At 42.8% G+C, this 17703-nt stretch overlaps 1 protein-coding gene across 1 annotated transcript; it reads left to right on the top strand.

Moving 5' to 3' along the window:
- Positions 1-12177: 12177 nt before the first annotated feature.
- On the top strand, positions 12178-17057 carry FZD1 (frizzled class receptor 1). The gene has a single exon (XM_043588816.1). It carries the CDS (start codon positions 12219-12221, stop codon positions 14175-14177), a length of 1959 nt encoding a protein of 652 aa, XP_043444751.1. The 5' UTR covers positions 12178-12218; the 3' UTR covers positions 14178-17057.
- The last annotated feature ends 646 nt before the right edge of the window (positions 17058-17703 follow it).

Consider the following 17703-nt stretch of genomic DNA (forward strand, 5'->3'; position numbering starts at 1 on the left):
AAATATTAGTAAAACAAAAAATGCTTTTAAAAAGACCCCAATACAGGGGCTCCTGAGTGGCTCAGTCCACTGAGCATTCAACTCTTGATTTCAGCTCAGGTCACAATCTCATGGTTTGTGAGAATGAGCCCTGCATCAGGCTCCATGCTCTCAGCGTAGGATTGGGATTCTTTCCCTCTCTCTCTGCCCCTCCCTTGCTCTCTTTTTCTCTCTTTCTCTCAAAATAAATAAATAAACTTTAAAAAGACCTCCAAACAAAGAAACAAAAACAACACAAAATCATTGCCTCCTAAAGAAATAGAAAAGAAATCCACATGGGATCTCTTTAGTGGCTATGCTGTGTAACAAATCACCCCAAAGCTGAATAGCTTAAAACAAGAAAAACACAATATGTCTTACAATTCCATGGATTGACTGGGCTCAGTTGGGCAGTTCTGCTCACAGGGTATAACTAAGATCACTCAGGGGCTGTAGCCCATTGGGAGTATGGCAGGCTCTGGAATGAACAAGATAGTACCTCAGCTCTAGGACCTTTCTGGGTTCCTTCTCATCATTCAGTAATCTTGACCACATTGCAGCTGGCTTCCAAGAACACAAAATCAGAAGCTGCTTGTGTTTGAAGGCTTACGCTTGCAATTAGCACAGTATCGCTTCCTCTTTGTTGTACTCCTGATCAAAGCCAATCTCAAGACCAACTCAGATTCAGATTCAAGGGGAGGGGAAATAGTCTCCATCACTTAATTCAAAGAATGGCAAGGAATTTGTGACTATCTCTAACCTACTGCAGACCTCCACATTTACTCAGCTCAAATCACCACAGCTATCACAACAGCTATTAGAAATTATTCCTTAAAGTGTTAACAAATCTGGGTCAGATCATCTTATGTAAGTCCTAATAGTAACTATTTCTCCAAAAGAACAAAATAGCTCAATTTTTGGCCTTAGATTAATGAACAGGAATTTTATATACTATTAAAATTCAAGAGCTGCTTTAAAAACTATTTAAAATTTAGCTAGAATTTATATAGGTCTGTTCTATAGAAACATAGATCAGGTAACATATCTATAAAATCTAGAGAAAGTAAGTAAGGTGAATCTTAATCAATAATTTTTTTTCAAAAATAAAAGCCAATACATTTCTGTGAATAAGAGGAGTATTTCTGTAAGGCAAAAGCAGCCATAAATCAGAGGTGTTAACAACTATTACGTGTCTATTACTAATGGTAGAGATGAGCCTTTTCTGGATGCCCTGCCCAGGGAATGCCCTTATTGGCCACCAGGAGTTTCACTGGCTTCCTGGGAGGGCTAATGAAAGAGTCGTGGGGCCCAAGATAAGACCACTAGTCCACCAGAGTTCAGATATACTGTTGGCTGTAATTGAGCCTTTTCATGGGTCCTCAAATATGTCTTGCTCCTTCTTATGAGTTTTTGCACCATTCCTGTTTACTCTGTCTCCTCCCCACACTTTCCCTTTTGGCTTAGCTAACTCCTCTTCATCCTTTAGTTGATGGGTTTATATTCCTCATCCATAGTGAAATTTATCCAAAATTAGGTCAGATGTTCTGGGGGAAATTCCTACTTCTGCTGTATAAATAATTTTGCAGAGCTGCCTCACCTCTTCTGGGGTCTTAGCCCATTATTCCGGGGTGACCCCCAACAACCATGTCTGTACATGAAGACCAGCTTCCCTAGCTCTGATCAATTAGTCCAGTGGCAGACACTACACTCAAGATGGATGAAAGACATTCTCTTTTGAACTGAAAGACTTGGACTTTTGATAACTAAATCACATTAATGAAGCACATTGGAAGGAAAATCCATAAACTCCTAGCAAAGAGGTAGAGCTAATTTGATTCTTGCACTTAATTATCTCCTCCTTGTATCCTGTTAGACACATCTATGACCTTTCCATGTATCCCTTTCTTCGATGAAGCTATCCAGAATTGTCTATAACTCCCAACCAAAGACTTAACATAATTTATACCAACTGGAATGGACTCATGCATGCATGTATCGTGAGTGGTGTATTTGTTCTGTGTCATTTTCGGTGCTAGATTGAAAGCTCTGGGAAGACAGGAAAGATGTCTGCCTTGTTTGGTCTTATATCTTGAACACCAAGCAGAGGGCTTGGCACATGGAAAATTCTCCGTAAATATTTATTGAATGAAAATAGGGGCACCTAGGTGGCTCAGTCACTTGAGCATCTGACTCTTGAATTTGGTTCAGGTCATGATCCCAGCGTTGTAGGATGGAGCCCTGAGTTAGGCACCATGCTGAGTGTGGAGTCTGCTTAAGATTCTCTCTCTCTCCCTCTGCCCTCTACCCCATTCACATGCTCTCTCTGTCTTTCTCTCTAAACTAAAACAAAAAAAAATTTTTTTTAATTACAAAAAAGAAAAGAAATAGAAGTACCAAACTGATGAGGCTCTTTGGGAAGAGACTTCACTGTGGTTGAGCAGGAGGCTTGAGGAATCCATTGTGGGTTTAGATTTCATGTTGGTGAGAAATGCTTTGAATGCTATTGGCTACTCAGGTAGTCACATAGCTCACCCTTTGGAAAATATCCTGTATTATCTGATGGCAGAAAGAGTAAAGTACAAAGACCCTGTTTACCTTTGGATGCCAAGATTAGCTGAAGGAGCTTTCTTACTATAGGCGGAAAAATCTTTCTAAATTTAGGCAGTACAGGAGAGGAGGATGGTAGCTCTATGAAGCAGTGGACCCTGCAGGGCTGTGTGGACCATCATAAACAGACTGGTGAGAGGGCAGCTTCGCAGCAGGAACGAGGCTGGGAGAGTCTCTGCTGGTCAGTATGTGAGCACAGAGCATCTCTGACGGCCCTTTGCAGCAGGGAGAGCAGCTGGAGGTGGATGGAAATGAGGGTCCAGGGGAGATCTCATTTCCTGTCTACAACAATTCCCTGGAAACAGGTCTGGCAGAGTTGAAGTTTCAGTATCCATAATAGTTCTAAATCCACACAGAGTTCTAGGGCTGCCTCCTGATCCTCAAGCTCTTAGCAGTTCCAGGCTGGTGTCACAAGGGTAACACTATCTCAGCTGCATGCTGGGGTATTCTAGTAAGAATTCCTGCAGAACACAGGTTTTTAATCCATCACAAAGGTGTGTCTCTTTGTAATTATTTTTTTTTTAGAATGCGAACCTGCCAGATAACTTGGTCTGATGTGTGAAAACTGAGTTCAAAAAATGAGAGCTTTTTACTTCTGTGCTTAAACTATCTACTTTATAATTGCCCTAATGCAACTTTGCATTAGATTATATCTTGATAACAGCCTAATTCCTAATTTGCGATACCGTGCAAAACCATCTTTGAACTTTGCAATGATATCCAACTGAGAGTCAAAGACGAAAGCCTGATTTCCTGGCAGTCACAAAACAGTAACCCTCAAGCTTCATGACTCACCCCATTCTTCTTGGGGAAGATTCTAGCTCTGCCAGTTCAAACTTGTCCAATCCTGTCGGGAGCTACTCTGCCAACATACAGGTGTCTATATAGAGGTGAGACGTTTTGTTCAATTGCTGTGAGTCCGAGACCACAAAATCTGTTTTATTTTTTTATTATTATTATTTTTTTATTTATTTTTGGGACAGAGAGAGACAGAGCATGAACGGGGGAGGGGCAGAGAGAGAGGGAGACACAGAATCTGAAGCAGGCTCCAGGCTCTGAGCCATCAGCCCAGAGCCTGACGTGGGGCTCGAACTCCCGGACCGCGAGATCGTGACCTGGCTGAAGTTGAACATTTAACCGACTGTGCCACCCAGGCGCCCCACACAAAATCTGTTTTAATAGCAATTTTATCCAAAACATTTTTTTCAGTTTTGGTGAGGGACTGTAGCTTTAAATTTTTTGTCTAAGAGTTCTTAAAAAGCTTTACTGCAGTTAGCCAAGCAGAAATTATATAGCCCAGTGGTTAAGCTTCTATACTCTATAACCAAGCAGCCATGGTTCAAATCTACCTTCACCTACCTGTTCATTAGGGTATGGCTAGTTCCTAATTCTCTCTAAGCCTCATTTCCCTCTTCTGTGAAATGAAGATAATAATAGGACATCCCTCACAGATGAACAGGAGAACTAAGTAGCACATAGTAAATACTCAGTAGATGTTCTTATTATAGCTATATTTAAGCCTGGAATATAAAATAAAATTATTTTATAGATTCAGATGTCTTTCACATGGTAGGTTTTAGAAATTGCTACAAATCCTTTAACACTGCTCCCCTTGAAGCAGTATCCATGTCCCTTCCATTTGAATCTGATCAAGCTTGTGACTGCTTTGACCAGTAGAATATGTTGGAAATGACACTATGTGGCTTCCAATCCTAAGTCATGAAAGAACATGCAGTTTCTGCCTCATTTGCTGGAACACTGAACTGCCATGTACCAAGTCTGACTACCCCTAGGCTTCCATGGAGAAGTAACATCAGAGTAACATCAGTAACATCAGAGGCCAGCCATCCCTGCTTACGGGCCAGTCATTTTGGAAGTGAATCCTCCAGCCCCAACTGTTCCGGCCCTCAACTGCCTGAGTCACCCCCTAGCTGTTGGAATCCTCCCTGCTGAGTCCCCTGATTTTGTGGTGTATAGATGAGTCATTCCCACTGTCCCTGTCCAAATTCTTGAGTCCATGAATCATGAGCATAATAGAATGGCTATCATTTTATGCCACTAAATTTGGGGTGGTTTATTACATAGCAATAGGTATATGGCACATTTAGAAAATAACGGATTTAGAGATAGTCATGGGGTAAAAGGGAAAATAAACTATATCAAAATCATCAGATCCAATCTTGATCTGTGTGCATGCTTTCTAAATATATATCAATTTTTAATGATGGCAAAGTTTACTCTCTTCTTTCTAAGCTAAGATCCCTGTGTTAATCTGAAGGGCTGGCAGCAAACAGAATGCCATATAAACTCCACAGACTACAAGGCCCTGAGGGGAAGCACACTAGCCCATGTAGCAGAGACTTCTCTTACTTCTGTTCTAGAGAGAGCTGAGGGGAAATGAAAGCTGAAAAGAAAAACCCTTGGTTTAAATAGACCCCGATTACATTCCAACCTATCAGATCAATAATGCAGAGATTCCTAAAATCAATATGCTGAGGCATTTTTATCAAATGCACTTGCCTATTGATTAATATTCTGACTTTTAAATGTAAATATGCATACTTCTTTGTTGTGATCAGAAATACAGAATATTAAAGCCAGCAAGATATACTATAACCATTTAGATCATCACCCTAATTTTATAAATGAGGAAACTGAGGCTCAGGAAAGTAAGAAAACTCACTGAGATAAAAGAAGTCCCTTTCACCCAGCACTGAAGAATACTCCAAAGTCCAGGACTTTCTTCTGTTGCAGAAAAATGTAAGAATGGCGAGTACATCCCCTAAGGGTGTACCCCATCAAATCAGATCACAGGAAAGCTACACTTTTGGTCTATTTTTTCTTTTTCTTTTTCTTTTTCTTTTTTTTGTCTCCTTACAGAAACACCTTTCCCCACCTAAGATACACTATTATATCTTGGTTTTTATAATGGGCAGATATGAGAAATGGCCATCTGACATTGCCCTATGGCATTTGATATCCTTTATACTAAAACATCCCTAATAATTGTCTTAGAGTTAGGTTCTTGGCAGAATTTTGTGTTCCCTAATGAATTTTCTTTAATTAGTTTACAAAAGTTATGGAATTTATCGTGTTTCCCTTGGCATGCTACCATGGTAATGCAGGTGGTAACCGCATTTGAATTCTGGTTCCCCTACTGATAGGCTGTGTGAGCAAGTCAATGTCTTAAGCTTGTATTTCTGTGTCTTAACTGAGGATCTTGCTATCTGCAGCAGCATTGTCATGAAGATTAAGTCAGGTACTATGATATGATGATAACTTTCATGGGGAAAAAATGTTTTTCTTTCTCTTTTACTTTTTTCAAAATTAAGATCTTTTTAGTCTTAGATGTCTAATGAAGTACAAATAGTCCAGTGCCTTTCTTTACCATGGCCAAAGAAATGTTGTCAGATCTGAAATGAAATGCCTGGTTGCATGTTCCATTTGTTCTTAATCATAGTACCAAAGATGGTATTTTAAGAAGAATTTGTACTAATACTTTAGAAACCATGGATTGACTTCCATGATACTTTCAGTCATAAGATTCAGGTTAAGGCAAGAAACAACAACAACAAAAAAAACAAATAAAAAATAATTTGATTATGCTATGTTTTTAAAAGATGCACAACATTATTTCCCCCATACACAAAAAATGTCAAGCTGCCCAGAAATGAGAGCAGAGAGGCTTGCTCACAGAGGCACAAGATTTACTTGTTCTCTTAAAAACTTCTTTCTGCACCAAAATGATTCCAAAGTCTGCTCCCCACATCTTAGCCAATCAGAGGGGCCTCTTTTAGCTCATGAAACATAAGGTTTTAATTTACAAGGAATCATCTATATTTCTTGCCCAGAGCCTCACAGAGGACTACATTTTAAATCCAACACAAATGCCTATATGTTTTGCAAAAGTTTTCCCAGATAGTATACACTATTTCCAATTGCATACTGACAACAGAGTAATTAAAGCAGAGTCATGAGACAGCTCTTTCCATCTGGTCTTTTGGAGAAACTGGTATTTAAGTAATACATTTAGTTTTTATACTTTTATACTTTTTATACTTTTTTACTTTAATCTTCAAATTACAGGATGAATGGGGGTAATTATTATCCAACTTTGCTGATGATAATTCAATGATGATTTCTCTTTCCTTTTACACTTCTATTTTTTTAGATGTGTTTTGTGAGATTTGTGTACAAAGAATCCATGATTTGTATTTATATCTACACCCTTCTATATTAAAATTTTGAGTCTTACCATGTTTAAAATGTACACTCTAACAAATCATAGCTGACCCTCAAAAGTCAGTTTAGGGTCTTACTATGAATCAGCTAGAAGTAAGATAAAAGTCAAGATAATCAAACTGACTGTCTCTTTTGATAAGTTGTTTTAGGAAAAGCATCTTTATTTTAAAGATGGACCTTTCAAAGAGAGTTTATAAATTGAGGCTCTGTGTATAAATGAATCCAAAAACTATCTCACCAATGTCAAGAGCATATTTGTTTTAAGAATGAAGGGAAAAAGGAAAAAAGAAAAGACAGTTTTAGAATGGTTGCAAAAGAATACAGAGGTTTGGGAAGATAAGAATTAGCTTATGCAGAAATTCCTGGGTTGGAAATTCAAGAAGGAATAAGGTAGAGATTTAGGGTGAAAGCTTAGACAATGTCTCTAACCTACAGTGTCTGCAAAGGCAGTATGATAGACTCCTAGGTAATGCCTCCCAGGTAGAAGGCAATAGCATAGTCTGGGGTTTCTCTATCACTCTCAGCTCCCTAACCAATCAATATCCCTTCACTAGGAATTCAAAGAGAAGACTGAACTCCTGACATATAAAAGTGATACAGAGGTGAAAATCCAATCTTATAGTTTCAAGGTATATTAGGTCTAACCCAGCATTTCTTTTTTTTTTTAATTTTTAAATGTTTATTTATTTTTGAAAGAGAGAGAGACAGAGTGCAAGTGGGGGAGGGGCAGAGAAAGAGGAAGACACAGAATCTGAAGCAGGCTCCAGGCTCTATGCTGACAGCTCAGAGCCTGATGTGGGGCTCGAATCCACAAACCGTGAGATCACAACCTGAGGCAAAGTCAGACGCTTAACCTACTGAGTCACCCAGTTGCCCCTAACCCAGCGTTTCTTAAACTGCATTCTACAGAGCATGAGGGTCAAGAAAAATATTTATATTCTGAGTCCCAGAGGTGTTACCCCTATTATCCTGGTATAGAAAACTATGTTAAATACTGAGGAATCACCAATCTGCACATCTCAGAAACCACATTTTCTTCTATAATTTTTAGGATAGACATATTTATTCAATGGAAGTCCATTGACTTTGGTCTGACACAAGGCCTACCCTGGTACTAACTGGCTATAGAGCCTTGGACAAGTTGCTTAACTACTTTGAGCATTTGATTCTTCATCTATTAAAAGAAAATAATAATTAGTACCTTGCCTCAAAGAGTGGTAAAATTTACGTGACAAAATGTAGCATACATAGGGTACATTAAGGAAAAAAATGCCAAATACCTACAATAGCTGCTCAAAAAATATAGTCTTAGCCCGTATTATAATCTCTGTTATTCAACAAAGATAATTCAAACTTGTCACCCACAAGCCAACAACAAAACAACTTACCTAAAATTTCAAGGTCTGCCAGGTTGCCTATGGAGACTTCACCTAACTGCTTGTGTGTCCATGTGCACTCAACTGTATGTAATTGGAACTGGATCTCTAGCCCTGGGAATTATCCACATTCAACCTGACATAAGTAGTCTGGAGAAACTTCAGAAGATTTGGGAAAGCACTGATAAAACAAGATCTTTGATATAAGAAAACTTGACTGAGTCTGAAGCTTGAAGAACCAATTTCAAGGAGAAACTGGGTTATGTTTATAGTTTTTGCCTAGTTGAAATATTTTTATTGCAAAGTTCATAATAGTTCATACTTATTTAGTCATTTTTATCTATGGATCTCAAACATTTCCACATCTTGAGAAAATACTATATTTTAGAGTAAGGTAAAAATATACTGCTCATATTTCTCTTCTAACATTATGTTATCCACAGCCTGCGTCACCTCCCCAAAAGACTTTCCGTAACACTAATTGTAATGGGCTACAACAACTCTGAACTGTTCTTGATTTTAATAGCTTCCTCTATATCAGATATGTTTAATAAATGAAATACTGGATTGCTATAAAATAAATAGAATATCTAGGTTTTTTTACTTTGGAAGACAACTCTCAGGAAATGATTTTTTTTTCTTTTATTTTACAAGGCCTTTTTTTACACAGTCTGAGAGAAAACTACAGAAAACTGACTCTTTTTTTTTTTAATTAAAAGCATTATAACTACTCAAAAGAACATAAAAAGGGTTAAAATAAGCATCTAATGAAATTCAAACCAAACAAGGCCATTTTACCTGAAGTTCATTCTTTAACTTTTCTGGGTATAATATTCTTCATTGTAAGAGGAGAAAATTCACTAGTTCCTAGATGATGTCTGGTTCCTTCCAGTGCCATGATCCAGCAAGAATGACTTTTTTTTTTTTTTTTAACTCTGATAGCATGTCTGAGCCTCCTCCCTAGTAAACTTCACTGTCCAGTGGAGGGTAAACTAAGCTCAAGAATTTCAATACAACAACTTTTGAAGCAAGAGAGTGTCACCTACTCTGAGGAACAGAACCGAGCACTCTGCCTTAATCCCTATGCCCTATTTGTTGGGGGGAGAAGAGGGTTTGGAGCAGTGGTGTTGGTGGGTGCTTAATGCATGTGATGCTTAATGCATGTGATGCTTCACCAATGTGACCTTGAGAGAATGGAACACCAGACAGATAAGTCTTTATAAGAGAGGAATGGTAGAAGGAAGTTGTCTTGGTAAAGTTTCTAAGCATGGGATACTATCAGCAGAAGAATGAGCATCAGGGCAGAAGGCTAGAGAAAAAGTGTCCCTGGGAGACTGTGGGCTGGAATGCTGGAAGGTAAAATGAACAATTACGGACTGTGAGGGCTCAAAGGACCTCAGAGAGCACCTCCTTTTCAATATCAAAATCTTACATGAATTATTGTCAACACACATACACACACTCACAAATGGAACCTGTTGTACATTTAGTACCTGTTGCATTTTCTTAAAAAAAAAAAAACAGGTACTAGGAATCCAGAAATACTTTAAAAGAAATATATATTTTATGAATTTGCTATGTGCATGAATATTTAAAGAACAATAACATATGTACCTAAGACAAATAGATGTCATTTTGGTTTATCAGGTAAAGATACAGCTGCACATCCTTTAGAGACACCAACATGCATAGTGATGATCTTCAGTGCCCTGTTAGTATATGGTATAAGCAACACCCATCTTAAGTAGTGACCTTTATGTCTAGACTAATGTTCAAGCTTCCCAATGACAACGTGGTCCAGGTTCCATCTTTCACAGTCCTTCTGAAGCCACCCTGCTGTATATGTGGGAGAAAGTGACCCTCAATAGCTTCCTATTGTCTGTAGATTATTCAGCCCAAACTTTTTAGTATGGACTAAAACTTTCTCCTGCCTTCCTTGAGATATCTCAGGCACCCTCACTCCTCACCCCCACTCCATTTGGCACTTTAAGCACTATAGAGCCTCTGTCTTTTGCACCTTCCACCCACCTCTCTATCAGAACACTTCTCACCCATTTCCACTGGCTGGCTGCTTCCACTGTGCTCATTCAGCTTTGGGATGGGCGACAAGATAACTGATCTACCTTTCTATGCCCTACTGTACTATGACTTCCTGTAAGGCTGGGCCATGTCTTGTACATCTCTTTGCAGTCTACTACCCAATATCGCTTATAACCTAAGAGGTGCTTCTTAAGTATGTATTAAACAAATGGATGGATAAGCAAAAGATAGAAAAAAAATTGTAGAAAAGTATCCTGAAAATCTAATCATAGGTCAACAAATCCTAGATAGAATTAACAATACAATGGCACTTTACTGATAAAACTGAGTCATGTTGTTAAAACATCGTTTTTAAAAACCTTACGCAGAAACAACAAGAATGTAAGGAGGCTGAGATGAATTGTGTTGTTTGTAATTAGGAAGGGAACGTGCAGTTAGCTCTTTTGCTTTCAGACTTCGCTGTTTGCTAAACTGGCATCCCCAGGTCCGCACACCAGTGGAAGACCACGCTGCAACCCAGCCTGGCTCCTAACCGGCCCAGTTTGACACTCCCAGGAGTTGCCCCTGTGCCGTGGACGTTCCGACCCTGGAAGGCTCCAATACTCCCCCACAGCTCAGGTTGGTCGCTGGCGTTGCTCCTCCGGGTCCGAGGCACTTCTGGAGGCTTGGGCAGAGAGGACGCTTCCGAAGAGAGGTCGTCGCATTCTCAAGTTTTTCTCTCTAAATATTTAATGGTTCTCTCCCTTTGCTTCTGTTTCTGACTCGATCACAGAGGAGAAAAGGGTACTACAAGAAAGATAATAGTAGCGGATGGCGCACCTGGCTTTACTTTTTCAATTCCGTCAAAGTTTGTGTTTGTGTTTTGTTCTTGTTCTTCATTTGACAGCAATCCCGTGAACTTCTCCTTGGGGGAAATGGCGCGTCCAAAGCCCGCCAAGCCCAGCCTGAGAGCTCTTGGACTTATTAGAGTAATATTTGAAACCAAACCTCGATAGAAATAAACTCAAAGGAAGCCCTGCGCTCCTGAAGTCAAAGGCATCTGTCCTGATCGCGGTGCTCGGTTTGCTGTTTGTAACCAGAGTTAAGAACAGGATTTTTAAACATGAAAATGGATAAAAGAAAAGCTGAGTCCCGAGGTCCGCCGACTCCTATTCATTATCCCCAGCAGCATATGGTACCATTCTCCTACTAGTGCTCGCCCTTTCTTCCGCAAAAGCAAAAGCAACCAAGCCTGTCCCGCTTCATAGCAAACCCACTCTTTGTGCCGGAGCGGTGCCTCTGCCACCACTACTACTTCCTCCTCCTCCCGCCCCCTCCTCCTCCCGCCAGCCGCCGACTTTCGCTCAGGGAAGCAGGCGGCGGGTGCCCTTTGCGCGGGGAAGCCAGTGCCGCGATTGGGCGACGGTCCCTGAGCCTCCAGTTCCGCGTCGGTTTCAAGGCTCCTCCCTCCTGGTGAAAGACAGACTGCGGGGCGCCTGGAAACCGGTCCGAGGGCGCGCGAGGGAGTGGAGAACGAGCGAGTTGAGGGATTGACACAAATGGTCAGGCGGCGGCGGCGGAGAAGGAGGCGGAGGCGCAGGGGGGAGCCGAGGCTGCTGGGCTGCCGAGAGTTGCGCGCTCTACGGGGCCGTGGCCACTAGCGCGGCGCCGCCAGCCGGGAGCCAGCGAGCCGAGGGCCAGGAAGGCGGGACGCGACCCCGGCGCGCCGGAGCCACCCGGGCTCTACCCGCCGCCCACGCTTCATGAATCGCAAGTTTCCGCGGCGGCGGCGGCTGCGGGACTTGGAGCGGGAGCCGGGGGAGCGGGCTGAGCGCAGCTCGGGCTCGACGGAGGGCACCGGCGCGGAGGAGATCTCCCCGGACGCAGGGGGAGCCGCCGCCGGCCGCGCCACTGCCAGCCTCAGCCGGGCGGCGCCAAGAAAGGAGCCGAGAAAGTATGGCTGAAGAGGAGGCGCCTAAGAAGTCCTGGGCCGCCGCCGGCGGCGGCGGCGCGAGCTGGGAACTTTATGCCGGGGCGCTCCCAGCTGGACCGGTGGCGGAAGGGAGCGGAGATGCAGAGAGCCACCGCCGCCGCCCCCCAGCTGACTCCGGGCGCTTGGCGCGCCGGCTCCTGCTACTGCTTTGGCTGCTGGAGGTTCCGCTGCTGCTGGGGGTCCGGGCGCAGGCAGTGGGCCAGGGGCCGGGCCAGGGGCCCGGGCCGGGGCAGCAGCCCCCACCGCCGCCGCCTCAGCAGCAGCAGGGCGGGCAACAGTACAACGGCGAGCGGGGCATCTCTATCCCGGACCACGGCTACTGCCAGCCCATCTCCATTCCGCTGTGCACAGACATCGCGTACAACCAGACCATCATGCCCAACCTTTTGGGCCACACGAACCAAGAGGATGCGGGCCTCGAGGTGCACCAGTTCTACCCCTTGGTGAAGGTGCAGTGCTCGGCGGAACTCAAGTTCTTCTTGTGCTCTATGTACGCGCCAGTGTGCACGGTGCTGGAGCAGGCTCTGCCGCCCTGCCGCTCCCTGTGCGAGCGTGCGCGCCAGGGCTGCGAGGCGCTCATGAACAAGTTCGGCTTCCAGTGGCCTGACACGCTCAAGTGTGAGAAGTTCCCGGTGCACGGCGCCGGCGAGCTGTGCGTGGGCCAAAATACGTCGGACAAGGGCACCCCGACGCCCTCGTTGCTCCCGGAATTCTGGACCAGCAACCCTCAGCACGGCGGCGGGGGGCACCGTGGCGGCGGCTTCCCGGGGGGCTCCGGCGCGTCGGAGCGTGGCAAGTTCTCTTGCCCGCGCGCCCTCAAGGTGCCCTCCTACCTCAACTACCACTTCCTGGGGGAGAAGGACTGCGGTGCGCCCTGTGAGCCGACCAAGGTGTACGGGCTTATGTACTTTGGGCCCGAGGAGCTGCGCTTCTCGCGCACCTGGATCGGCATCTGGTCGGTGCTGTGCTGCGCCTCCACGCTTTTCACGGTGCTAACGTACCTGGTGGACATGCGGCGCTTCAGCTACCCGGAGCGGCCCATCATCTTCCTGTCCGGCTGCTACACGGCAGTGGCCGTGGCCTACATCGCCGGCTTCCTGCTGGAGGACCGAGTGGTGTGTAACGACAAGTTCTCCGAGGACGGGGCACGCACAGTGGCGCAGGGCACCAAGAAGGAGGGCTGCACCATCCTCTTCATGATGCTTTACTTCTTCAGCATGGCCAGCTCCATCTGGTGGGTGATCCTGTCGCTCACCTGGTTCCTGGCAGCGGGCATGAAGTGGGGTCACGAAGCCATCGAGGCTAACTCGCAATATTTTCACCTGGCCGCCTGGGCCGTTCCGGCCATCAAGACCATCACCATCCTGGCGCTGGGCCAGGTGGACGGCGATGTGCTGAGCGGGGTGTGCTTCGTAGGGCTCAACAATGTGGACGCGCTGCGCGGCTTCGTGCTGGCGCCACTCTTCGTGTACCTGTTCATCGGCACGTCTTTTTTGTTGGCCGGCTTCGTGTCCCTCTTCCGTATTCGCACCATCATGAAGCACGACGGCACCAAGACCGAGAAGCTGGAGAAGCTCATGGTGCGCATCGGCGTTTTCAGCGTGCTTTACACGGTGCCAGCCACTATTGTCATCGCCTGCTACTTCTATGAGCAGGCCTTCCGGGACCAGTGGGAGCGCAGCTGGGTGGCCCAGAGCTGCAAGAGCTACGCCATCCCCTGCCCCCACCTCCAGGCGGGTGGAGGCGCCCCGCCGCACCCGCCCATGAGCCCAGACTTCACAGTCTTCATGATCAAGTACCTTATGACGCTGATCGTGGGCATCACGTCAGGCTTCTGGATCTGGTCCGGCAAGACCCTCAACTCCTGGAGGAAGTTCTATACCAGGCTCACCAACAGCAAACAGGGGGAGACCACCGTCTGAGACCTGGGGGTTCAGCCCATTCCCAGCCGTCGGCTTCGTCCCAGCCACTCCCATAAAGCTGGCCCCATGGAACTCTCGCCAAGCCTGGCTACTCGAGGCTTTCTCACTAGCCATTCACTTTTCGCAGGCTCCTTTCAACAACACAGCTCCTGCAAAAGCTTTGGTCTCTTGGGGCAAACGGACTGGAGGGCCCAACTGCCACAGGGGGGATGGACAGACCACTCTGGTTCTCACTCTCTGGTACCAGGACTGTACGCTTTTATGATTGTAAATAGCCTGTGTAAGATTTTTGTAAGTATATTTGTATTTAAATGATGACCGGTCACGCGTTTTCCTTTTTCTGCCTTTTCCTTTTTTGTTGTTTTGTTTTAAGTTTTAATTATTTAGGGCGGTTTACCCATTTCAGGCTTTTCCTTTGCCTTTTCAAAGTACTGCAGAGGTAAAACTGGAGCTCACGGTGCTCTTGCTTGTTCTGGCGCGCCCCTCCTTGCGGCAGTCGGGGTGCGTGTGGGGCTGCCTGTGGGGCTGCGCGGCCCAGGTCACTTACCGCCTCCGCTTTCTGCTCCTTCCCTTCCTTCATTGCTTGGGGTCGGGGCTCTTTAGATATAGAACTCCACAGAGCTTCCAGATCCGGGGGTAGACCCCTGCCCATCCCGAGTGTGCCCTTGTGAGGTGGGGGGGGGGCGCATATTGTGAAGGCCTTGCCCCTTTATTGAAACTGAATTTTTCACTATAGAGAACCTTAACTCCTAGCTTCAAGGAGGTCCACAGATGTGGGCTGCGACAGTCCCAGCCTCCTTCCACACTGGCCTCCAAAGCCCAGGCATTCCCTCCTACGTAAGTTGGTTAGACGGTGAGTGGGATAACCAGTGCCAAACTTTTTCAAGTCTAATTTTTGGTGGATGAGCTCATTTCATTCTCTAGTGTCTAAAACCTGGTATGGGTTTGGCCAGCATCATGGAAAGATGTGGTTGCTGAGATTTGGGAAGAGGCTTGGAGCTTTGTGTGGGTCAGGAGAGACTGAAGATGGGGTTTATAAAATGTTAATTCTAATTGCATACGGATGGATGCCTGGCAAACTGCCTCTAGGACTGAGACAGCCCGCATTTAGATTTTACCTTTCTGTAAAATGGAAACATTAGGTCACCTGGAAAGCTTTGTTAAGGAGTTGATCTTTGCTTTCCTTAACTGGATAGCAGAATGTAAGCTGAATAGGAACACTTGAAGGAGATTTCAGTGTAATGGACTTTCTCAAAATGAAGTGCTTTTTATTATTTTTAAATAATAATTAGACATATATAAAAAAGTTTAAAATGTAAAAGTTGTATACTTTCAACATATTATTATGATTATTCAGCAACACAGTCTGAGGGAGGAACAATCCACATCATTGAAAATAACCTTGTAGGATTCCAGGAGGTAAAGGAGGTGGAATAATTGGTGGGGTTAGATCCTGAAATAAACAAAACATGGGCATGCATGGTAAAGGGACAGTGTGTGCTCCTTTTTGGATTTACAAAAATGCGTCAAGTGTAAATCTTTCAAAGCCATTTAATAATATTCACTTTAGTTCTCTGTGGAAAAGAGGAGAAAAGCAAGCCTCCTGATTGTATTGTTTTAAATTTTAAGAGTTTATCTAAATGCCAGTACTTAGGACCTAAATTTATCTATGTCTGTCATACCCTAAAATGACAATGGTCTTTGGATTTGGTATGCATTTATTCTGTTCACTATCACAAAATCATCTATATTTATAGAGGAATAGAAGTTTATATATATATAAAATACCATATTTTTAATTTCACAAATAAAAAAATCAAAGTTTTGTACAAAATTATATGGTTTTTGTGCCTGAAAATAACAGAACTGGAACTGTCTGAACTATCTTTACATTTTATGGTGTCTCATAGCCAGTCCCAAAGTATATAAATTCAGGAATTCAATGGAAAAGTCTATCCTTAAACATTCAGACGAGCCCTTCCAAAGATGTATCCTACTTGCAATGTTGCAACTGACATTGCCAAGTTCCTAGACATCATCTGCTTTCATGATAGTAACAATATAAAATAGAAGTTTCCAAATTATTTCTTTACTGAGAGGATTATTAAAAAGAGAACTCTAATTTTAATATTAAATCCTTTTTTTTCTTTCAAGGGGTAAATTTACATGACTTTTTATCATATGGAAGTTCATTTAAATCATCAGGCATCACCTTGGTCATGATTTTTTTGAGGTATTGTCTTTTTCATAATCTTGGATATTCCAAAACCATAAATAGGCAATCAATAAATGGTTAACTGACTGTGTGTTTATAAGCATTTTAAACAGTAGTTGGGTGTATAAGGTTGTTTTTGTTGTTTGCTTTGGAAGGCCCCATTTTTATATTGTTCAAGGAACCTTTTCCAGAGAAATTATCTAGTTGGTCTACTCTTAGTCAGAATTTATATATATGTGTGTGGGTGTGTGTGTATATATACATATATATATATATATATATAATCTATATTATATCTATATATACATATATACATAAGTATACACACACTAATTTTTATAAAATAGAGGTGCAAAGTTTACTTATATATATTACAATATGGAAATAAGGTTATGAGAAATGGAAAACATCAGATGAAAAACCTCCAATACCTTTGGAAAACAAGTCTCTTATTCTTTTATAGACTAAAAATATTTATATTAAATTTTCCCATGAAAATATTTTGTGATAAAATGACAAGGAACTAAAATGAAGACCATTGATGCAATAGAGTTACTTTCATGGTTATAATGCAATTCATTGTCTTTTAAGTCATTATCATTATTTATTTTAAGGCAAATGAAAATATTAAATCTAATTGAAAATACAGCATTCAATTTCACGTAGCAAGATGCAATTTTATGTTCTTTTTTTCTTTGTTTCGTTAATCTCTAGTAGATATCTGAGCAGGTTTTGTTGTATAGACATTTTAAAAAAGGAATTCTTAGGGCAAATTAAAACATATCTCCTCTCTAGGTATTTCAATCAGATGACTTCTGGGGGAAAAAAATTTAAGATTATTAGTCTCAATCCATGAAATAAATACAAAGCATTCTTATTGTGGATGTCCTTAAAATGATGCAACTATAAATTTGATGCAGAAAGGTTTTATAATGCTGGAATTAAATGCCTTAAAAGACAAAATTTTCAAGTCACCACCAGGCTTTGTTTTTAGGAAGCAACTTATTTAAAATTGTGTAGCATATAGAAAGCCAGTGTATTCTTTTGTTTCTTTAGGTACTCATGGCAAAACAAGACTTTCCTGGAAAACCATATAGGTACCGGGAATATGGTCGGTCCCATTAGCATGCTGTTTCCATGACAAACCCTATTTTCAGATGGTTTGGTTTGCCTATTTTTTTTTTTAACCAGTTATCAGTTGAAGTCAATTTTCCCCCCACGGTGTGCTTGATTTAGCTTTTATAGTAAATGTATACAGATTATGAAAGCCTTCTGATGCTCTTGTTTTAAAGAGCCATTTTTCACTTAAAC

Source organism: Prionailurus bengalensis, chromosome A2 (genome assembly GCF_016509475.1).
Source record: "Prionailurus bengalensis isolate Pbe53 chromosome A2, Fcat_Pben_1.1_paternal_pri, whole genome shotgun sequence".
NCBI lineage: Eukaryota > Metazoa > Chordata > Mammalia > Carnivora > Felidae > Prionailurus > Prionailurus bengalensis.

Bases quoted from the DNA above. Each gene is read 5' to 3' on its own strand.
- FZD1 (XM_043588816.1), top strand. From the start codon at position 12,219: ATGGCTGAAGAGGAGGCGCCTAAGAAGTCCTGGGCCGCCGCCGGCGGC.